This window comes from Rhincodon typus, chromosome 38 (assembly GCF_021869965.1).
Source record: "Rhincodon typus isolate 14 chromosome 38, sRhiTyp1.1, whole genome shotgun sequence".
Lineage (NCBI taxonomy): Eukaryota > Metazoa > Chordata > Chondrichthyes > Orectolobiformes > Rhincodontidae > Rhincodon > Rhincodon typus.
Genome location: NC_063369.1, coordinates 16,870,257 through 16,894,356, shown reverse-complemented (window position 1 = coordinate 16,894,356; position 24,100 = coordinate 16,870,257). Strand labels below are relative to the sequence as shown.

The window sequence follows — 24,100 nt, the reverse complement described above, 5'->3', positions numbered from 1 at the left end:
GGCCCAGGCCAACATTTATCCTCCGGCAATACCCTCAATGGGTAATTTCACCATTGGTGCATTGTCCATAGCAAACTGCCACCAAGAACAAAGTGCCTGGCATGTATCCCACGTTACAACAGTAACTGCTTCAAAAAGGACTTCCTTTCAGGTGAAGCACCAAGGGACATCTCATAGGTGTCAAAGGTAGCAACAAAGAGGAAGATCATATTCTCCTTCTTTTAGTATCTGCCCCCAAACTGTGAAAGGGCTCAAGTGTTAGGAGTACTTAACGCATCAGACCAAAGAACACAACCCAACTTACCTTCAGTTGTTGATCCTACAAATAAATTAAGGGCAAAAAAAGAGTAACTATGGAGAAAGTAGGGCCCCCCAAAGATCAACAAGACCATGTATGTGTGAAACCACAGGAGATGGGGGAGATATTACACGAGTATTTCGTGTCAATATTTACTGCAAAGAAGGACATGGGAGCTAGGGAACTTGGGGAAATAAATCGTGATGTCTTGAAAAGTGTCTAAAATACAGAAAAAGGAGGTGCTAGATGTCTTAAATCAAAAGGTGGATAAATCCCTGGAGCCTGATCATAGATTCAAACAGTGTAGTAAAAGGCCCTTCGGCCCATTGAGTCTGCACCATGAAAGTGCAATAATCTCAATTTCCTGCACTTGTCCCATATCCTTGAATGTTGTGGTATTCGAAGTACTCATCCAAATATTTAATGCAAGGTTTCCAGCCTCCACTACCTTCCTAGGCAGTGCATTCCAGTTTCTCACCACCCGCTGAGTCAAAATGTTTTTTTCCCCAAATTCCCTCTGAATCTCCTGCCTCTTACCCTAAAACACTGCCCCCTCGTGACTGACACCTCAACCAAGGGGCACAGCTGCTCCCTGTTCACCCTGTCCATATCCCTCAAATCGTATATACCTCAATCACGTACTCCCTCAGTTTTCTCTGCTCTAGAGAAAACAATCCAAGCCTAGCTAGTCTCACCTTATATCTCAATTTCTCCATCCCAGGCAACATCCCCGTGAACCTCCTCTGTACCCCCTCCAGTGCTATCACATCCCTCCCGTAGTGAGGTGACCAGAACTGCACACAGTACTCCAGCTGTGGCCTGACCAATGCTCTGTACAACTCCAACATTATCTCCTTGCTCTTATACTCTATGCCACAACTGATGAAAGCAATTGTCCATATGCTTTCCTATTCAGGTGCTACAAAGAAAACAAAAGAACAAAAAAAATTACAGCACAGGAACAGTGCCTTTGGCCCTCCAAGCCTGCACCCACCTGCTGCCCGTCACAACTAAAACTCCCTACCCATCCTTCTATTCCCATCCTTTTCATGTATTTGACAAGACTCCCTTTAAAAGTCACTATAGTACCTGCTTCCACTACCTCCCCCAGCAGCAAGTTCCAGGAACCCACTACCCTCTGTAAAAAAGCTTGCCTCATACATCACCTTTAAACCTTGCCCCTCACACCTTAAACCCATGGCCCCTGGTAACTGACTCTTCCACCCTGGGAAAAAGCTTCTGACTGTCCACTCTGTCCATGCCCGTCGTAATAGGCCTCTATCAGGTCGCCCCTCAACCTCCAATGAGAACAACCCAAGTTTCTCCAACCTCTCCTCATAGCTAATGTCCTCCATACCAGGCAACATCCTGGTAAATCTTTTCTGTACTCTCTCCAAAGCCACCACATCCTTCTGGTAGTGTGGCGACCAGAATTGAATACAATATTCCAAATGTGGCCTAACTAAGGTTCTATAAAGCTGCAACATTACCGGTGTAATTTTTAAACTCAATGCCCCGGCTGATGAAGGCAAGCATGCCATATGCCTTGTTGACTACCTTCCCCACCTGCATTGCCACTTTCAGTGATCTGTGTACCTGTACACCCAGATCCCTCTGCCTATCAGTACTCTTAAGGGTTCTGCCATTTACTGTATAAAAATGATTGGAATTTGAATTCCATCGGGCGTGGTGGGATTTAAACCCGGGTCCCCAGAACATCAGCTAGATTAATAGTCTAGAGATAATACAACTAAGCCATCACCTACCCAGTGCTGTGCCAACTTCAGGGATCTGTGAATAATTAGCCCAAGATCCCTCTGTTTCTCTAAGCCTCCCAGTGTCCTATCATTCATTAAATACTCCCGCATCCTGTTTCGTCTTCCAAAGTGGATGACCTTGTACTATCAAAGTTAAATACCATCTGACCAACCCATCTATATCTTCCTGTAACCTACAACCATCTTCTTCGCTGTTAACCACTCTACCAATCTGCATGTCAACTGCAAACTTGCTTAACATTCCCCCCACATTTTAATCTATATCATTTATGTACACAACAGACAATAAGGGTTCCAAGTGCTGATCCTTGTAGTACACTATTGGACACCAGCCTCCAATCACTCAAACACCTTCTACCACTACCCTTTGTATCCCATTACTAAGCCAATTTCCTGATCATCTTGCCAAGTCTCCCCTAATTCCATGTGCTTTAACCTTCTCAGTCACCCCTGTGGGACCTTGTCAAAAGCCTTGCTAAAATCCATTTAAACTATATCAACTGAACTTCCCTCACCCACACACGTGAGCACATTTTCAAAAATTTCTAACAAATTAAACACCAAATGGTAGGGCCTAGGGAGTGTTCCTGAACAAAGAGGCCTAGGGGTGCAGGTACACAGTTCCTTGTAGACAGGATGGTGAAGGCGGAGTTTGGCACAGTTGCCTTCATTGGTCAGTAAACTGCGTATCGGAGTTGGGATATCATGCTGCAGCTCTACAGGACGATGACGAGGTCACTTTTAAAACACTGCCTACAATTCTGGTCCCCCTACTATAGAAAAGATGTTGTTAAACTCAAAAGGGGTTCAAAAAAGATTTGGTTTGGAGGGTTTGAGCTATATGGAGAGGTTGAATAGGCGGGAGCTACTTTTTCTGGAGTATCGGAGGCTGAGGTGTGACCTTATAGAGGTTTATAAAATCATGAGGAGCATGGATAAAATGAATAGCCAATGTATTTTTCCCACGGCAGGGGAGTCCAAAACTAGAGGGGTCAGGTTTAAGGTGAGCAGGGAAAGATTTAAAAGGGACCTGTGGGGCAACTTTTTCCACACAGAAGGTGGTGTGTGTATGGAACAAGCTGCCAGAGGAAGTGGTGGAGGCTGGTACAATTACAACATTTAAAAGGCATCTGGATGGGTATTTGAATAGGAAGGGTTTAAGGGGGAAATGGGCCAAATGCTAGCAAATGGGACTAGATCCGTTTAGGATATCTGGTCAGCATGGACAAGTTGAACAGATGGGCTTGTTTCAATGCTGTACAACTCTATAACTGGGGATGCTGGAAACCAGAAACAAAAAAACAGAAACTGCTGGATAAATTCAGCAGGTCTGACAGCATCTGCGGAGAGAAATCAAAGGTTTACATTTCGGGTTGAGTGACCCTTCTCAGAACTGATGAATTTTCAGCCCCTTGAGTCAGTTCTGCTATTCAATTAAATTCCAGCTGATCTGTACGTTGTTTCATAGAATCACAGAGTGCCTGCAGTGTGAAAGCAGGCCATTCTGCCCCAAATGTCCACACCAACCCTTCCCAAAGAAACCAACCCTTCCATGCTGTACAATTCTATGACTGGTGATTGCTGGGGTGGGACAAAGCCTATGAAAAGCTGTTAGATCGCTCCAGAAACATCTAAACCCACTGGTCCTAAAGTGGCTGTATACAGATAGAGCAGCCTCCTGCTCTGCCAGGCTGAAGATGGATTCCACAGTTAACAATGGAAATGGTTGCCAAGTCAAAAAGAGAGTCTCCAAGCCTATCAATGGGTATATATCCATCCTCTGATCCAAATGAGTATTCCACTTCAAATCATATCAAAGCTAAGAGGAAACTCTCTTACTTCTGGCTGGAGGAGATGAGCATCCAGCAGAATTAGGACTGCTCAACTGTCTCCTTTCTGAGAGATACACTGACCACACAGCACTGACTGCCTCTATCACTTAGAGAAATTGCTACAGGGATGAGATCAGTTGGAATGTGACCAACTTTGAACTTACCCCACTGATCAGCTGCAACAAAAAAAAAAAAAACTGTTCAGAACTAGGATACTTTTATTGCCTACAGTTCACTCTCATACATATTGCTGCATCAGGCTTGGTCTGGTAGCAACTTCCATCTCCATGGTACCATACACAGATATGCTTCCTCCAGTTACTCCTATCCAGACACAACATCAAGAGTGGGATGGGGCTGGTGCCCTCTAGAACGGGCACAGAAGACCAAGGTCATTAGCAGTAGAGAGGCGTTTGTAACAATCAGAAGTGATGACAGATGCCCACTTGGCAAGGTGAGCAAGTATGGGACCAGCCTTCGGGGAGCAACACAGACAGCTGACGCCTGCGCCGACTCCTCCAGACATGTACCCCCTCCCCCCGCAACCTGTGACCTCTGCACATGGGTATGACATTTGAAGCCGTGAATAACTGGACATGTCCACAAGGCAAAGCCACTTGTTGCACCTTCACCAAGGCTCCTGGCTGGGACACCATTTGCCAGCTACTAAACAACACTCACCTCTATCACTGTGAAAGCCGGAAGCTTTTAAACAGCAGATAGCCTAGAGACCAAAGCCCAAGTGGAAAGTGGTTGTGTTGTGGGGTGGAATACGTCAATAAATGGACCAAAAAACAAAAAAAAAAAGGGAGGAAAGCAAAATTTAGATTTAACCTTTAATAATAAACCAACAAAAAAAAAAAAAGACCATTCTGCTCATCATGAGCGCCCCAACTCCTGGGCGGAAGAGTGCAGAGAGTCCCAGCTGCTCTGTTCTTTCCCCAGAGCCTGCAGTGTTTGTTGATTCAAGCTTTTGTCCAACTTCCTTTCGAAAATTACCAATGAATGTTTTTTCCACTCACACATCAGTGACACCCACCCCTCCAAAACCCATGCTAGACCAGAGCAACTCACTGTACAAACTGGCTTCCATATAGTAACCAGAGGTGATATCCCCTCATCCCAGGGGGTCAGTTTAGCTCAGTTGACTGGATGGTTGGTTTGCAAAGCAGTGTAATGCCAGCAGTGTGGGTTCAAGCCCCAACACCAGCTGAGGTTACCATGCAGGACTCTCCTTGGATACACACAGAACACACACTGTGCCTTTCGGTTACTGACCCTCCCACCACTGGACACAGTTTCTCCCAATTTTCCTGATAGAACAGATACACCCCCAAATTGCTTTTTGAAATGGAGCCAGTACCAGGAGTTTGTATATGTATCAGGGGATGCCTTGGTCTATGATGTTGATTCATCACTTCCAATTAACAAGGTAATTGGGGGCTCAAGCACAGATTTTCCCAATGCACCTAGACTGTTTTCAACAAGCACGGGAACATGTCAAATAAACATACAGCGCCAGCAGTTAACACTTTGTTGATATGTACTTTGCTGCCCAAAAATACATATAACTGCATTTACCTTGTCCAGAAAGGTGAGCTTCTGCTTAGTCCTTGCGTCCAAGATCTCCACCTCAAAGAAAACACAAGCTTTTTTAGATTTCTTCTGCAATTTGAGGGGACGGCTGGGTAGAATCAGCCCGTTAGCCAACAGCAAGTTTGGCTCTGGCAGCATCATGCTCGTATTCATTGCCATTCCAATCAGTCCCACTCTAAAAGTTTAACCTTTCCTCCTCTCTTTCCAAATGGAGGAGATTCTCGAATTGAAAATAAAATAAGGAGAACAGAAAAAAAAAGTTCTGCTGCCCGAGGTACAGTGAGCCACGATAAAACCCAGTCATCTGCAGCTTCTAGACAGGACAGCTCTAAAAAGGAGACTGCCCGAGGGGAGGTAACCTGATAGCCTTGGAATGTGAGCTCCTGACAACTCCAACTAAATATAATCCAATTAAACAGCAGCAGAACATCTGGGACTCCAAGGGTTGAGTGAATTAGAGAAACATACTCATCAGATTTTATTTGGGAATCAAACCAACTGGTAGTGCAAGCAGTCAGGGCGCCCGAGAGACTGCACATGGTCAGGGGTAAGCATCCCCGCTGTGTCCCAGAATGGGAGAGACTGTGGCAGAAGAGTGCAGTCCTCACCAGGGGCACCAGGTACTGGCACAATCGATGAGCCAGGAGCATTTTCACCCGAATACGGTATTGGCATGGGTCAGCAGGATGTCCAAAATCCCAGGCAAACACCGGACCACAGGACAAACTTCATCCAACCAAGCCTTTCTGCCCAACCAATTTATGCTGGTGTTTATACTGCACACTCTGCCATCCCCGTATCCGCTTATCCCAACAGGACGCAAACGTCTTTGCCAACGAGCATTTGCTTCACATGATGTCCTGGTGTGTTACTTTCACCCAAGAGGACCAGAGAGGACGTTTACACAGATTTTTATTTACCCATCTTCTGTAGTGGCCCTGGGGTTTTTCAGCCTAGTGAATGTAGGGTGGGGGGAACAGGGGTATTTGTTTAAGACAGGTCAGCCACTGCGGTCTAGGAAAGGTTTAACGAAGCAGCCAGCTTTCACTGCCAAGTTGTTTCATACATGTCAGAGATGCCTCCTGTTGTCTGAATGCCAGCTGACACTCAGCGTTAAGGATCACGAATGTCAAGGTTCACAAAAGAAGAACCCTTGCACTCCACTGGCCACGGAAGGATGATGAGAGGGTAAACTGAACCTGGCCTGGGCAATCAAAAAATATACAACAAAAATCAGGTCAGGAGCTCAGCTGCACAAAATGACAAATACAGTTCCTTTAAAATTCAGAATCCACATACATTTCTAAAATGGCAACGCTCATGATCTTCTTTCAAATAGACTATCCTCTTCCCCTCCTCCCCACCCATAAATTATCAGATTCCATAAGCATGGGCCGTCCATCACCTGACTGCACTGAGATCTCTGTGGCCGCTGCACCTTCCCATATAATCACACTCAAGGCAGTATCACAAACATTCCAAGGTGCTTTACAAAGGTGTTATCAAACAAAAATCTGATGCTGAGCCAAACCTCAAAAGGTTGGTCAAAAGAAGTAGGCTTTAAAGCAAGGAGGAAGAGGGAGAAGGGAATTCTGGAGCTCAGGGCCTTGGCAGCTGAAGGCACACGGTCAATAAAGGAGGAATTAAAACTGGATACGCACAAGGGGCCAGGACACGGGGGAAAAGCAGATATCTCAGCTTCATAGGGCTGGAAGAAGATATAAGGAGGGGCAAAAGCGTTAACTTGTGGGACTGGGAAAGAGGATCCCTTGATGCAGAGCTATAGAAAATAGAAAAATAAGAGCATCTATATAATTTTCTTCAGCTGCATTCTAATTGTATTGAAGTTATTGTTCTGGACTATTCTGACAAAAATGCGATAATTGAATGGTCTTAAATTGAGTATTTTACTGTACACAAGACTATAAAGACAACAGACTTTGACTGTTTTCTTTAGCACTAATTAAATGAGAGTGCAATGGTGTGTGTGGGGAAAAAGGGTACGTATGTCTATCTGTGCATGCAGGTGTGGGTGAAGACAATGAGTAGCCCCACAGCACAGCCTGCATGTACACACAGCCAGGCAGTACTGGGATATCTCTACCTCGCAGGAATTTTGTGGTCCTGGAGATTTGAATACAGCTATTCTTGACAGTGTTGCCTCATATCCTGACTCTCAAACTGAGGTTTGTCAGTGTCAGCATCTTGGGACTCTTACAAGTGACAGCGAGAACAGTCTTAAACATCCTATGAGGGGAAATGAACTAATTCCTCACTAGAAAGAGATTCTTATTTCATGCCCCGATATGGCTAATGAGCAAGTTTCTGGAGAGCTTTGCAATCACAAGCCTGCGAAAGCAAGCAGAGGCCTGCGTTAATGCGCTAAAGGCAGCACCTTATGTGCAGCTGTTAAAACAGAGCACTGAGTTCAGCTTGTGTCAGTCATATTAATAGAAGCCACAGGCAGGACAAACACAGTGGGCAGCACACAGGAGAACAAACGACCATCACACACCCGTACTTCACAAGGAGACCAAACCGTGTAGCCGAAACGGATTTTTATTGGGAACCGTGGCTCCATAATCATTCCACAAACAGTAAGCTACCCAATGCTTTAATCTATCAACTAGAACAGATCATGCTATTGTTTTTAAAATGCTGTAGATGGTTTGGGAGAAAAGTTTCAGCAGGTACGGAGTGTAAATGGGGTCCTAGAAGTAAAATTGTGCAAGTACAATTCTTTCACTGCTTTTCAACAGTTTGGCTCTGGGCTGGACTTGGGACCAAGTTAAGAATAAATAAAACAGACTCTTCAAGAATGAAAACCTTTTGGAGACAGACGTCACCGAGTTTTCCGCAGTGAGTCAGGACACAAAACTCTTGACACATGGTCAGACCTAAACTAACTGGTGTTTTATATAGAAACCACAGTGTGGGACTGGAAGAGAAGGAAGAACAATCGTGGCTTTAAGGAGCTGCCACTGGTGTTCTGTAGAAACTTTCTCAGACAGAGACTGCTGGGTTGAAGCGGCTACAACTGGGTCATTTTCACATTGTCACACCCCGACATCAGGGCAGTCAAAACAAAAAAAAGGGAGCACTTAAACAGCATACTTGGTATTTTATCAAATTGTAAGCAGTCTAAAACATTTCCAGTCACTTAAACCCAGGCAGTATCAGTTGGGGAAAGACATAAGGCAGCTGTATACAAAAGTTCTCATACTGCCAACTGCCAAGTGCTCCTCAGACTGAGCAACATAAATGCCATGACTGTTTTCAAATCATGTTCCAGCTTCATGCATAGTATATAGTCCAACAGGTTTATGTGAAATCACAAGCTTTCAAAGCACTGCTCCTTCCAGAGGTGACAAAGGAGCAGCAATTTCAAATAAACCTGTTGGACTATAACCTGGTGTCATGTGACTTTTGACTTTGTCCATCTCTGTCCATCACCAGCACCTCCACATGATGAATAGTAGTCAAGTAACAAAAAAAAAAAATGTTCTATAAAATGTGAACAGCCTGAACAATGTTTGGAAACCAATACATTCAGGGGGAATAGGTGCTGCAAGATCTTTGATTCCCAAAACTCTGCACCCCTGAAACTTTTGTCAAGTCATGTGCAGGTTTGCTATACAGTAACGTTGCTGCGTGCCGTAATCATCACCAGGTATGGTAATGATCGCTGCGTACAGTACTGATCGCTGGTGATCAGTCAGTGCATGACTCCACTACAAGTGGAGTCCACTATTCTAGAAGTAACAGGTGGTTGAAAGTGAACAAGTCGAAGTTTGACTTTTTTTTTTGAGTAAAATGTCTAAGTTTGCAGACAACGCAAAACTGAGTGGGAAGGTGAACTGTGAGGAAGATGCACAGATGTTTCAGTGTGGTTTGGACTACACGACTGAGTGGGCGAATGCGTGGCAGATGAAGTATAATGTGGATAAATGTGAGGTTATCCACTGAAGTTTAGAAACATGAGGAGCAATCTCATAGAAACCAATACAATTCTAACAGGACCAGATGGAGTAATTGCAGGAAGGATGTTCCCAATGATCAGGGAGTCCAGAAGCTGCGGGGACACTGTCTAAGGATATGAGGTAGCGCATTTAGGACTGAACGGAGGAGAAATTTCTTCACCCAGATAGTGGTAAACCTGTGGAATTTTCAGCCACAGAAAAAGTGGTTAGGGACAAAACATTGAAACGTTTCAAGGCGGAACTCCATATAGTTCTTACTGCTAAAGGGATCAAGGAATAGAAGGAGCAAGTCGGAACAGAGGACTGAGTTGGATTATCAGCCATGACCCTATTGAATGGTAGAGCAGGCTCAAAGGGCCGAATGGCCTACTCTTGCTCCTATTCTCCAAGTAATTCTGATGTAGCATCAGAAGATGAACTCTGTCAGGCCTCAAATATGACTTTAGGGTAGTCAGGGTAGTGCAAGTTAAAAGGATGGCTTTGCAAAAGTTCCAGCAATTGGGAGTGTTTTAGTCAGCTGTAAAACATCCACAAAGACAGGTTCTCTTTGTCGGGGGAAGAGGGTCAACCAGCCTAAACTATCAATCAGCGGTGTGAAAAATCTACTGCACTGGAAAGCAGCATGATTTATAGGCTTGCAAATGTAAAAAGTTGGCAGACTGAGGAAAGCAACACCATACTTTGCCTCATAAGCCATCAGAGTGTTATGTATTTCTGGAAAGGAGGTACCTGTAAGCTGTTTGCACAGGAAACCCCACACTGAAGCCCTAACAGGTATATAGGACAATCATAAACTGGAGGACTACATCTAAGATATTGAGCTCCCTGCCTCCTAGAGCACTAGGTCCTAGTAGTCACTGGACTACATTACATCATTGGAGATTCAATCAATAGTTACTGTAAAGAACTCAATTTCAGATCATTTGAGAGGTTTAAGCAGTTACCAATGCCTTTCGTGGAAATGCAACAGACTTTTAAATCACATAGATCACTCCAAGTAGAGTGGAACATTGCAATTTCATTGGGGTAACTGAAAATTAACCACCCAAAAGAGTAGTTCATCTATCACACTAACAAAGGTGTCCAAAAACAAGCTCAGGGAGGACATAAGCCTTTCATGGAGCAGAAGGGCATGCTGGCCAATAAATTTCCTTTATTGCAATCAGCACAAGAGGGAAAAAGCTGGGTTCTGTCATCGGCAACATTTGTTGACAGCTAATTTCACCTGTCCTTTTGGAATACAGATGGAAAGCTGAGAACAAGACACAGGGAACAAGAGATTTGAGGAAGTGCAGGCAAGTAGGAAGAGGCCACAATAATCTGGAAGGAGTCCTTCATCAATCAATATTGCTGAAAACAAACAGCTTGCTTTTATGTGGCACTTCTAACACAAAACTTTGAAGTGTTTCACAGTAAAAAGAAAATGAATTTTTCTGGAAGCACACAAGTGATACAAGGTCCGGATTCCAAAAGCTCAGTTAAGGAGGTAGGCTTTTAAGAAGTGGCTTAAAGAAAGGGGAAGTCAGAGAGATTTAAAGGAGAAAATTCTGGAGCTTACGGCTCAGACTCTACTCAGGGGTGCAGATAGTCATCCGAGTGGAAGTTCACATCTAGGGAGGGCCTGAATGATCTCAAAGACAAGACCAACAGTTTTAAAATAAAGATGATGTTTAACTGGGAGCTAATGTAGGCCAGTGAGCCACAGGGGTGAGAGGCAAATGGTAGCAGAATTTTGACAAGCTTGGCTATTGAGGGCTAGGATTTGGGAGAGTGTGTCAGGCGGGAATGTGCTGGAACAGCCAAGTGTATGGGTAATAAAAGCATGATGAGAATTTCAGCAGGAATGGCAGAGGGAAAATAATTGATCTTTGGAATAGCAAGATTATACTTTCAGAAACATACATATCATTGGCCATCCATTTATAGAGTCACAGATTACTCTTTTAAACATAGCTGTTGAATTGTTGACATAACAGAAGCTCTGTAAATTTGAGCTCATCCAAAACTATACTTCCCCTTCCTTCTAACTCCCGCACCATCCTGACCTGTCTCACTCATGACCCTTAAACTCGATTCTACAGCTGCTCCCTGAATGGCAACACCTCCATTTTCCAATTTTCTCCTGGGTTTTCAAATTCCTCATTATTAGTGTAATCTGCTAGGAGCCTCTGCATTACAGCTGAGGAGGGAGAGCAGGCGAGTGGGTCCAATTGAGAGCTCTTCTAAAACAGCCACAATGGGCAAAAATGGATCAAACAGCCTCATGGCTCACTGCATTGTTCTCTCTCTTGTACATTCTTGATTTCACCATTAGTGGCCATGCCTTCGTCTGTCTAGCCATTAAGCTCGGAGATTCCTTCCTAAATTGGGTTGAGAAAACAGTTAACAAAGCATCGCAGTTATTAATAAGGGTATAGAGTACACACTCACTACCACCTTTGCAAAGGCAGTCAAAATGGGCAATAAATACGGGCCTCACCACCAGCCCATGAACAAAAATGTTTAAAGGGCAGGAGATTACATTGAATTTGTGTAAGACAATAGTTTGGCCTCAGCTGAATTATTATGTACAATTTTGGGCACTACAGTTTAGGAAGGTATTGGACAGACAGTGCAGAAGAGACCTACAGGAATGAAATTCCTCATCCTTGGAACTGCTGAAGACAAATTGGAGAAGCTGGGACTGTTTTTTGTTGGAGCAAGCTGAGAAGAGATTTGATAGAGGTGTTCAAAGATCACGAGGGGGTCTGGACTGAGTAGAAAGAAATAGTTCCCAATTGTGAAAAGATCAAGAATGAGCATGTATCAGGTTCAAAGCAATTGACAAAAGCAGCAAAGAAAAAAAAAAGTAATGGGAGGGAAAGTTTTTCCACATAGTGAGTAGTCAGAGTCTGAAATTCACTGCCTGAGAGCGTGTGGTGGCTCAGTTCAATAGAGGCTTTCTAAAGGAAATTGGACTGTTATTTTAAGGGAATTAAAGTGTAGGGTATATGGGGAGAACATATCAGATTGATAATAAGTAAGTCATTCCTTTAGAGAACCAGCATAGACACAATAGGCCAAATAGCCTCCCTCTGAGCTGCTGTAAAAGTCTCAGCCTCTTCCTCCCTTAAAACTTACATTCTTGAGGAGGTTTTGAATCAGTTACTCAGATATCTGTGTGCTGCTCAGGGTCAAATGCTTTTGACAACGTTTCTCAAAAGCATCTTGCTATATTTTACGATGTCAACACAAAAAAGTGGTACACAAAGCTTACTCATTTATGGAATGTGGATGTTGCACATCCCTAATTGCTTTTCAATCAAGTGGATCACTCAGCCATTTCAGAGGGTGGTTAAGAGTTAACCACATGGCTGTGGGTCTGGAGTCACATGTAGGCCAGACTAGATTACTTCCCTGAAAAGGGCATTAGTGCACAAGTTTTTTTTTGAAAGAAACAACTATACAATTGCCATGGTCACCAATATATTCCCAGATTTATTCATTCAAATTCAGCAAGCTGTGTTGGCATTTGACTGTTCGTCCCCCAAAACATTAGCTAGACCTGCTGAGCCTTTCGAGCAATTTCTGCTTTATTTCCCGACTTCCAGCATCCGCAGTTCTTTCGGTTTTAATTAGTCCCGGCCTTTAAGATTACTAGCGTAGTGACATTATACCACCACCTCCCGTTGCACTTCAACAGAATTTGCTGGGTGCAAAGCACCCAGTGAAAATGCAATTTGTACGTTACCATTTAAGGACTGCATATTACAGTTTCTCTACATCCTGGGGTGATGCTGCTCAATAGAGTCCACTGATCCAACTACTGAATGTATCCTGGCCCATTAGAAACCATGCACATGGTTTCAGGCAGGACAGATTGTCAAAGGCTGAGGAACTATTAAACCCTGGGGAGGGTGGGATGGACAGCACATGAAATCATCTGTGGAGATGAGGGAAGATACTACACGAGTATTTCACCTTGGTGTTTACCGTAGAGAAGGGCATGGAAGCTCGAGAACTTGGAGAAATAAACAGTGATGAATTGAAAAGTGTCCATATTACAGAAGTGGTGGTGCTGGATGTCTTAAAATGATACAGATGGATAAAATCCCCAGGACCTGATCAGGTGTATCCCAGAACTTTGCGGGAAACTAGGGAAGTGATTGCTGGGCCCCTTGCTGAGATATTTGTATCATTGACAGCCACAGGTGAGGTGCTAGGAGACTGGAGGTTGGTTAATGCGGTGCCACTATTTAAGAAAGGTGATAAAGAAAGCCAGGGAACTACAGAGCAGTGAACCCGATATCAGTGGCAGGTAGGTTGTTAGAGGGAATCCTGAGGGACAGAATTGACAGGTATTTGGAGGGCAAGGACTGATCAGGAATAGTCAACACGGCTTTGTGCGTGGGAAATCATGTCTCACTAACTCAGTTGAGATTTTTGAAGTGAGAAAGAGGACTGATAAAGGCAGAGCGGTGGATGCTGTCTATTGGGACTTCAATAAGGTGTTCAACAAGGCTCCACATGGTAGATTGGTTAACAAGGTTAGATCACATGGAATATAGGGAGAACTAGCCATTTGGATTCAAAATTAGCTTGAAGGTAGAAGACACAGGGTGGTGGTGGAGGGTTTTTAAAATCAGACTAGAGGCCTGTGACCAGTGGTGTGCCTCAATGATTGGTGCTGGGTCCACTGTCTTTTCATCATTTATATAAATGATTTGGATGCAAATATAGGAGGTATGGTTACTAAGTTTGCAAATGACACCAAAATTGGAGGTTATAGTGGACAACGAAGGAGATTACCTCAGGGTACAACAGGATCTTGATAAGATGGGCCAATGGGCAGCACGTGGAGTTTAATTTAGATAGATGTGAGGTGACGCATTTTGGAAAGGCAAATCAGGGCAGGACTTGTACATACACTTAAATGGTAGGGTCCTGGGGGAGTGTTGCTGAACAAAGAGATCTTGGAGTGCAGGTTCATAGTTCCTTGAAAGTGGAGCCCCAGGTAGACAGGGTGGTGAAGATGGCGTTTGGTACGCTTGTCTTTATTGGTTAGTGCATTGAGTGCAGGAGTTGGGAAGTCATGTTGAGGCTATACAGGACATTGGTTAGGCCACTTTTGGAATACTGCGTTCAATTCAGGTCTCCCTGCTATAGGAAAGCTATTGTTAAACTTGCACGAGTTCAGAAAAGATTTACAAGAATGTTACCCGGGTTTCACCTATAGGGAGAGGCGGAATACACCACAGAACCAGGCCTTTCAACGCATGATGTTGTGCCAAACATGACGCCAAATTAAACTAATCCCTTCTCCCTGCCCATGGCCCATATCCCTCCATCCCTTGCATATCCATGTGCTTATCTAAAAGCCCCTTCAAATGCCTCTACTGTATCTGCCCCCACCACTACCTCTGGCAGTGTGTTCCAGACTCCTAACACTATAAAAAACTTGCCCTTCACATATCCTTTGAACTTTCCCCCTCTCACCTTAAATGCATGTCCCCTAATATTAGACGTTTCAACTCCGGGGAGAAAAAAGATTCCGAGTGTCAACCCTATCTATGCCTCTCATATATATAGACGTCTATCAAGGCTCCCCTCAGCCTCCACTGCTCCAGAGAAAACAACCTTAGTTTGTCCAGCCTTTCCTTATAGCTCATACCTTCTAATCCAGGCAGCATCCGGGTAAAACTCTTCTGCATCCTCTCCAAAGCCTCCACATCCTTCCTGTAATGTGGTGACCAGAATTGAATGCACTACCTCTAAGTGTGGCCTAACCAAAGTTTATAAAGCTGCAACATTACTTCCCAACTCTTGTGACTCAATTCCCTGACCAGAAAAGGCAAGCATGTCATATGCCTTCCTTACCACCCTAGTTACTTGCGTGGCCACTTTCAGGGAGCTATGAACTAGAACTCCAAGATCCCTCTGTACATTAACGTTGTTAAAGGGTCCTGCCATTAACTGTACTTTCCCTTAACGTTTGATCTTCCACACTTGCCCAGATTAAACTCCATCTACCACTTCTCCGCCCATATCTGCAACTAATCTATATGCCGCTATATCCTTTGGACAACCTTTTATACTATTCACAACTCCCCCGATCTTTGTGTTCTCTTGAATAGGTTGGGGCTATTTTCCCTGGAACGTTGAAGACTGAGAGGTGACATTATACAGGTTTATAAAATCATGAGGGGCATGAATAGGGTGAATCCAAAACTAGAGGGCATAGGTTTAAAATGAGAGAGAAAAGATTTAAAAGGGACTTAAGGGGCAACTTTTTCACACAGATGGTGGTGCGTGTATGGAATGAGCTGCCAGAGGAAGTGGGTGGAGCCTGGTACAATTACAATATTTAAAAGGCATCTGGATGGGTACGTGAATGGGAAGGGTTGAGAGTGATATGGGCCAAACTGGCAAATGGAAGTAGATTAATTTAGGATACCTAGTCTCCATGGACGAGTTGGTCCAAAAGGGTCTGTTTCTGTGCTATACAACTCTGACTCTAATTTCTTGTACAACAAGACCCAGCTCTTAAAAAATATACAGAGCCTCACAAATCTTCTAGCAAGAGATCTCCACTAAAACCTGGCCTCAAGTCTCAACTGTGTATATGGGTGGGCTAGCAGATTTAGTGGAACTGAAATCTTCAAGAATCAGTGTCTCCATTACAGGCCCTTTCTCTTCTTCACCCACTGCCAAACTGGAGGGCTGCACACCAGGAGGAGTCCAGCGACTGGGCCAGAGTTCGAGCAGCTCAGTCGGATTCTGTTGGCTACCAAATCTTGCAGTTAAGAAACAGCTGTTGCTTCAGGACTGAAGTTGGAAAAAGATAATTCTGCACTCTTCAGCGTCAATTCTCTCTTCCTCCAGAACCTAAACACAGCCCACAAGGGTTCCATTCTTCACCAAAATGACACTCGTCTGCCCTGAAACAATTCACAACACAAACTTGGCCCCTTCCTTACAATATTCTGTTTGCTTCTACTCCAGCTCAAGTGTGGTTTCAGCCCAATTTGGGCAGGAACGCCAATGTGAATTTATTTACTCCTCTGACATTGTGCACTTTGGAACAGGGACATGTTTTCATTCACACCATTCTGTGGAAGATGGTCGTCTATTACACAGCCTTCATTTGATTTAATTCGATTGATTTTGGTCACGTGTACCTAGGGACAGCGAAAAGTCTTGTTTTGTGTGCAGTACAGGCAGATCATCCCGTACAAAGTGCATTAGGGTAATAGAACAGAGCAAGGAGTACAATGTTACAGCTGCAGAGAAGGTGCACAAAGAGTAAGGTCAGTATTTAAAATTAACATTTGAGAGGTCCATTCAGCAGTCTAATAACAGCGGGGAAGAAGCTGTTCCTGAACCTGTTGCTATGTGTGTTTAAGCTTCTGTATCTTTTGCCCAATGGAAGAGGTTGGAAGAGACTATAACCCAGCTGTGAGGGATCTTTGATGATGTTGGCTGCCTTCCTGAGGCAGCGAGAAGCGTAGATGGAGTCAGTGGATGGAAGGTTGGCTTGCATGATGGACTGGGCTGAGTTCACAACTCTCTGTAGCTTCTTAGGGTCCTGCTCAACAACTCCACTTCTGACCCAGTTTAAATCTTTCCAACAAGATCCGATTTGTTTCTCCCCTCAGCCTCACCAAACATGATGCAGAATTCTTTTTGTTGAGTGCTACCTCCGTAAAGCCACTCTCGTGGTCCAATGCTTAGCGGTCTTACTCAAGTTGGCAGATCGTGGATTCAAGCCCCATCATACAAGCTGACAGTATCTAGTGGCAGTTCAGAGGCATGTGCAATTGTTACTACAAATGTAGGAACTGTAGTAGTGTTCCTACTGTTGGGAAAAGCAGCCAGTGTGTGCAGAGCAAGATCCCACACAAACTGATAAACAGCCAGTTATTTCAGTGATGCTCAATGAACATTGGCAGGGAAGCCAGATAGAGAAAATCACAGCACTCCTGATAGTGGGGTACTTCAAAAGCTGCAATGCGGTCATCCTGGATGTTTATGCTCAAGTCTTTGGCATGAGATTATAACAAATTGACCTTCTGAATCAGAGACAGGAGAGCTAACCCACAGCTGATATACTGCAAGAACGGTGGTTCAGTGGTTAGCATTGCTGCCTCACAGTGCCAGGGACCCGGGTACAATTCTGCCCTCGGGCGACTGTCTGTGTGGAGTTTGTATGTTCTCCCTGTGTCCGAGTGGGTTTCCTCTGGGTGCTCCAGTTTTCTCCCACAGTCTAAAGATATGCAGGCTAGGTGGATTGGCCATGCTAAATTGCCCGTAGTGTTCAGGGATGTGTATCTTAGATGGATTACAGGTGGATGGGTCTAGGTGGGATGCTCTGAGGGTCAGTGTGGATTTGCTGGGCTGAAGGGCCTGTTTCCACACTCTAGGGATTCTATGGAAAGAATCAGGGGTTGTCAAACTTGCCTCTGCTCGAAAGCCATCGTTCCCAGAGCATATCCCAAGACAGCGAATGCCTGAAACCGTGCCAGTGTATATTTAGCCTGGCACAGTAACATGCTGTTTGATGTGGATGAATTCAGGATATCAGGTTTATACCTCTGCACAGACAGACGGAATTCAGCTCAGAAATATACTTCTACCAGCTTCAAACAAATCCTTCCTGCGAATTAGCACCCTCGTGCTGCAGAAGCTGCTTGAAGCATCGCTCACGCATTGCTGTGAATTCATGCTGAACTCTCCATTGAGGGCTAGAGGTAGACCTGAGTAAACAGAACACCGTCGGGTAATTCAATGTCACAGTTATGTACAAGCTGGCAGCTTGAGGGAATACTCAACACAGACCACTCACACTCCTCCAACTTGCAAATTATGGAGCAACATTCAGGAGGGTTGGACAGGTCAAGTTATTACACGGCCTGGTTGGGTAGTGCATATTTGCAGAGTAATGGCTCAGATTAAGCATTCACATAAGTACTGTACAGCCTGGGTACGTGCTGCATTAACTGACTCCTTTTCCCTTACTAAGACTAGTTGGAGAGGGTAGGTCTCTCGATAGTCAGCTGGGATTCAATGGACAAACAGCTCTCGACTGCTACAAAACCCACCGTCGGGCATATTCTACAGAAACATGTTTTGAAAGCACGGCTTGTTTAGATTTTTTGTTTTATTCATTCATGGGATGAGGGCGTCACAGGCTAAGATAGCATTTATTACCCACCCCTAACTGCCCAGAGGATAGTTGAAAGTCAACCACATTGCTATGGGTCTGGAGTCACATGTAGGTCAGACCAGGTGAGGATGGCAGGTTCCTTCCCTAAAGGACATGAGTGAGACAGATGGGTTTTACCACAAATCGACAATAGACTTGCAGTCATCATTAGACTCTTAATTCCACCATTTGCCGTGGCGGGATTAAAAGCCAGATCTCCAGACCATTATTTCGGTCTCTGGATTAAAAGTCCAGGTGATGATATCACTAGGCCATCGCCTTCCCTAAAGAGACCATCATGACTGATGCTGGATTGCCCAGGTGACTGTGCCCAGGGAGACAATTCTTGAAGGTCAGCTGTGGCTCACTGGTGACATTCTGGTCCAATGTAAGGTGGTTCTGGGTTTAACGTTTGCTCTAGAGGCTTGTTACTGTAAGACCATAAGACCCAAGAGGAAAAATACACCATTTGGCCCATCAGATCCATTCCACCATTCTAAGAGGTCATGGCTGATCTGATAATTCTCAATTCCACTTTGTTGCCTTATCCCCATAAGCCACTGATTCCCTTCCTGACTAGAAAATCGGTCTCAGCCTTGAACATACTTAATGACACAGCCTTCAGAGACCTCTGTGGTAAAGAATGCCACAGATTCACTCCCTTTTGAGACAGAAGAGGAGTATTTCATCATCCATCTTGAATGTACAACCCCTTACTGTGAGATGATGTCTTCTGGTCCTAGACCCTTCCACAAGGGGAAACAAACACACTGCATCAACCCTGTCAAGTCCCCCAACAATCTTGTTATGTTTCTTATAAGTGAGTAACATTGATACTTCTGGTAAAGTGCCGGAGTGCAGATTACCTGGTACATTATCAATTTGCTGATTATGACAGTAATCACTCCTAAAACGCCCAACTTGTGAGCCCTGGAATAGCCTGCAAAACCTGCCAATGGAGGCTTGCTGAACCAACTACACTAGGTTTAAATGAATGGTTGAAGCCTGCAAGCATAGATATGTACAGCACAGAAACAGACCTTACAGTCCAACTCGCCCACGCTGACCAGATACCCTAAATTAATTTTGTCCCATTTGGCCCATATCCCTTTAAACTTTTCTTGTCCATATATCCATCCAGATACCTTTTAAATGTTGTAATTGTACCAGCCTCCACCACTTCCTCTGGTAGCTTATTCCATACACACACCACCCTCTGTTTGAAAATGTTCCCCCTCAGGTCCCTTTTAAATCTTTCCCCTCTCATCTTAAACCTACACCCTCTAGTTTTGGACTCCCCTACCCTAGGAAAAAAAGTCACTTTCACAATTTACCCTATCCATGTTCCTCATGATTTTATAAACCTATGTAAGGTCACCCCTCAGTCTCCGATGCTCCAGGGAATATAGCCCCAGCCTATTCAGCTTCTCCCTATAGTTCAAACCCTTGAACCCTGGCAACATCCTTGTAAATCTTTTCTGAACCCTTTCAAGTTTAACCGCATCTTTCCTAAAGCAGGGAGAACCAGAACTGAACACCGTATTCCAAAAGTGGTCTCACCGATGTCCTGCACAAGCAGGGCTCCATTCACACTTTGCTGTATTACAAACACAAGACTACTTCAGACTGGCAGACCCCTGGGATGAGACGTGTGGGGGATGTCAAGTACTACACCTGAGCTGGACTACATTATAGCGAGGTACCATGTAGGAGCGGACTGGTCTCATATATAACAGATATCTGGCAAAGTTCAGTAGTAACACATGGGTTGTACTTTATATTCTTTGAACACAAGAACTAGGAGCAGGAGTAGGCCGTCTGGCCCTTCGAGCCTGCTCCGCCATTCAATAAGATCACGGCTGATCCTTTCGTGGACTCAGATCCACTTACCCGCGTTCTCACCGTATCTCTTAATTCCTTTATTGTTCAAAAAAAATCTACCTTTTTTTTTAAAAACGTTTACTGAAGTAGCGTCAACTACTTCACTGGGCAAGGAATTCCATAGATTAACAACCCTCTGGGTGAAGAAATTCCTTCTCAATTCAGTCCTAAATCTGCTCCCTCTAATCTTGAGGCTATGTCCTCTTGTCCTAGCTTCACCTGCCAGTGGAAACATCCTCTCTACTTCTATCTTATCTATTCCCTTCATAATTTTATATGTTTCTATAAGAAACAGTTTGCACCCAGTTATCCCCAGGCACCCTCCTCCGTTCACCTTCAGAGGTCAGAACCCAGTAGCTTGCATGTTTTTTTTGAAACAGAACAAAGTTATAGCATGGGCTAACTACCCAGTCACAACAGTGAACAGAATTTACATTACACTTTTGAAACATTAATCAAGAGGAAGGATTTCATATCTTTTCAGCAAGGAGGCACAGATGGTTGTTTTAATTTTTGAGTAACTCGTGTCTTGGAGTTCTCCTGCCAGCAATGAATGAATGGGATCAAGTCCACACTCCCACCTAGTGTCAAATCAAGGTACTGCAAGGAAGGGAATGAGTGTAGCAAAATTACACATGGGTGGCTATCTAGGACACAACACTGCTCTGGGAGGCAAGCTGTTGTGCAAGCTCTTATTTTTTGTCTGCAATATTTATGTCAGTCACCTCCCCGGTTGGGTTGCTGAGTGAAGTTCTTCAGCTACAGTGATATGCTTCAAGTACCATCCATAAAAGACCGAACATGAAATAAAAGCAATATCCCAATGGCATTGCTCTCTGGCTGTCTGCAGCAGTACACAGTAGTTAATTTTCAATCCTTCCCAGATAATCTTGGATACTGTATCTAAATGCAAGGAGGGCCATTCAGATAGTCTTCATACATTCGAATTCAGAAAAGCCTTACCATCTCGCCAAACTGTTGTTCAATCAATTCTTGATTTTTGCCACTATCACCAAACCACAGGGTGCATTTTGGATCAATCACCCTGAAGTATTACCTTAATTACCAATCCAGTTAGCAATTAGCCAGTCACTAGTTTGGTCCCATTAGCCTAATTCTGCTGCAACAGTTTCATGATGAGTTGAACTGGTTCACATTGAAAACTTGCATTTACCATAGCAAAAAGTCCCAGGTGCTTCATTAGTGTGGTCCCAGACAGTAATCAACACTCAGGAAAAGATATTGAGAGTTACTATAGATTCACCAGGATGTTGCTGGGACTAGAGGGTTTGAGTTATAAAGAGAAGCTGGATAGGCTGGGACCTTTTTCCCCCACTGGAGCATAGGAGGTTGAGGGGTGACATTATAGGGGTTTATAAAATCAATGATGGGCATGGATAAGTTGAATAGCAAAAAGGTCCTTTCCCCAGGGTAGGAGGACTCAAAATTAGAGGGCATAATTTTAAAGGTGAGAAGAGGAAGATTTAAAGAGGGGCAATTTCTTTCACACAGAGGGTGGTTCGTGTGTGTAATGAACTGCCAGAAGAAGTGGTAGATACAGGTACAGTTACAACATCTAAAAGACATTAGGACAGGTACACGATTGGGAAAAGTTTAGATGGATATGGGCCAAACGCAGGCAATGGGACTAGTTTAGTTTGGGAAACCCAGTCAGCATGGATGAGTTGGACCGAAAGGTCTGTTTCTATGCTGTATGACGCTATGGTCAAAGAGGCAGGTTTTAGGAAAGAATTTCAGAACTAGATATCTGAAGTTATAGCTGTGGAGGCAGGACAAAAAGGAGTGGGAGCTATGCAAGAGGCCAGAGCTAAAGGAACACTGAGTTCTGCACAGTTTGTTATCTCAGAACCAATTCCTTTCAAAGCTGAAACATGCACATTTCTCCAATCGTCCCGTGTTATTTTTCTTCTTACAAACAGTATTGTGATAAGCCAACAGTTTTTACATTTGGGCAAAGAGAGGTACTCTCTAGTTCCTTTATTCATTCACATGATGAGGGAGTCGCTGGCTAGGCAGCATTTATTGCCCAAAGGGTGCAGTGGGTCTGGAGTCACATGTAGGCCAGGCCAGGTAAGGATGGCAGTTTCCTTCCCTAAAAGGGCATTAGTGAACCAGATAGGTTTTTCCAACAGTCGACAATGGACTCATGGTCATCGTTAGACTCTTAATTCCAGATATTTATTGAATTCAAATTCCACCACCATCTGCCAAGGTGGGATTTGAACCCGGGTCCCCAGAACATTATCTGGGTCTCTGGATTAACAGTCCTCATCACAGTTTTAAAATCGGGAGTTGCCCTTTGAGGCCAGTGTCTCCCAGCTTTGGATTGACACAGAAGAGGGAGTATCTTTTCCATGTCCACCTTGTCAAGACCATTTAGGATCTTATAAATTTCAGTCAAATCATCCCTCCCTTTTCTAAACTCCAGCGAAAACAAGCCCAGTCTACCCAATCCTTCCCCGCTCAGCAACTTGCTCAATCCAGGTATCAAACATGTGAACTTCTTCTGAACTGCCTCCAATGCACTTCCATTCTTCCTTAAATAGAGATGAACACTGTACACAACATGTAAGAGGAGGCCCTGTATAGCTGAAGTCAAACATCATTCTTTTATATCCAATTTCTTGGATAATAAAGGATAACTTGCCAGGTACTTTCTGAATCAGTTTGCTGTAGCTGCCTACAAGCTTTTTGTGATTAATCCACTAGCGCACCTAGATCCCTCTGCACTTCAGGTAATGGGGCATGGCTTCATAAAATACATTTTTTTATTCTTCCTGCCAAGAATGAAAAGTTCTCAATTTTCCACATTAAACTTCATCAGCCAGACTTCTGCCCACTCACTGAACACATCGATGTCAGTCCACATCTTGGCTGTATCACCCTCAACATGCTTTCTCATCCACCTTTGTCATCTGCAGGTTTAGCCATCATGCCTTCAATCTAAATCATTGATATGAATTGTAACAATCGAGGGCTCAACGTAGAGCCATGCAGAAACCCCATTTGTCACATCCTGCCAATCAGGAACAGACCTAGGCTGGCTGGCAGAAAACAACCTTCAGTCCATACCCACTACACTGGGAGCTCCTCCTTTTTGCAATTACCTTTTCTATGGAATGCCAATAAATACAGATACTGTAGCTATAAAAGCAGGCAGAGGCGAGGATTTTTTAACTCCTCTCCTAATATCCTCTTCACCGATCATCCACTGAAGGGCAGGCAGGTCTCTTGGTTTAACATCTTCAGAATCTAGCACTGTTGACATTGCGGCACATCCTCATGACCGCACTGCAACTGTCAGCCTGGATGACGCACTAAGTTGCAGTTGTGGGGCCTGAGCCCGCAGCTTGGCAACAGTATCGCCCACTGAGCAATAAAACCTCCATATAAAAACAAGAGATCCCATCTCCTTCACTTCCCTTTCAAAAAGGAAGAAAGATTTTTTTCCGAGATAGTAGGAACTGCAGATGCTGGAGAATCCGAGATAACAAGGTGCAGGGCTGGATGAACACAGCAGGCCAAGCAGCATC

General features: G+C 44.2%; 1 protein-coding gene across 2 annotated transcripts in view; it reads right to left on the bottom strand.

Annotated features, from left to right (window-relative positions):
• LOC109921693 (very-long-chain enoyl-CoA reductase) overlaps positions 1–24,100 on the bottom strand; it is a 72,202-nt gene that overhangs the window by 37,587 nt on the left and 10,515 nt on the right. Inside the window, exon 2 of one of the 2 annotated variants that reach the window (XM_048618032.1) lies at positions 5,490–5,540. In XM_048618032.1, coding sequence (XP_048473989.1) covers positions 5,490–5,540 — 51 coding nt within the window. Of the gene's footprint in view, positions 1–5,489; positions 5,679–24,100 lie in introns of those variants that run through there. The other variant, XM_048618031.1, reaches the window with a different exon arrangement.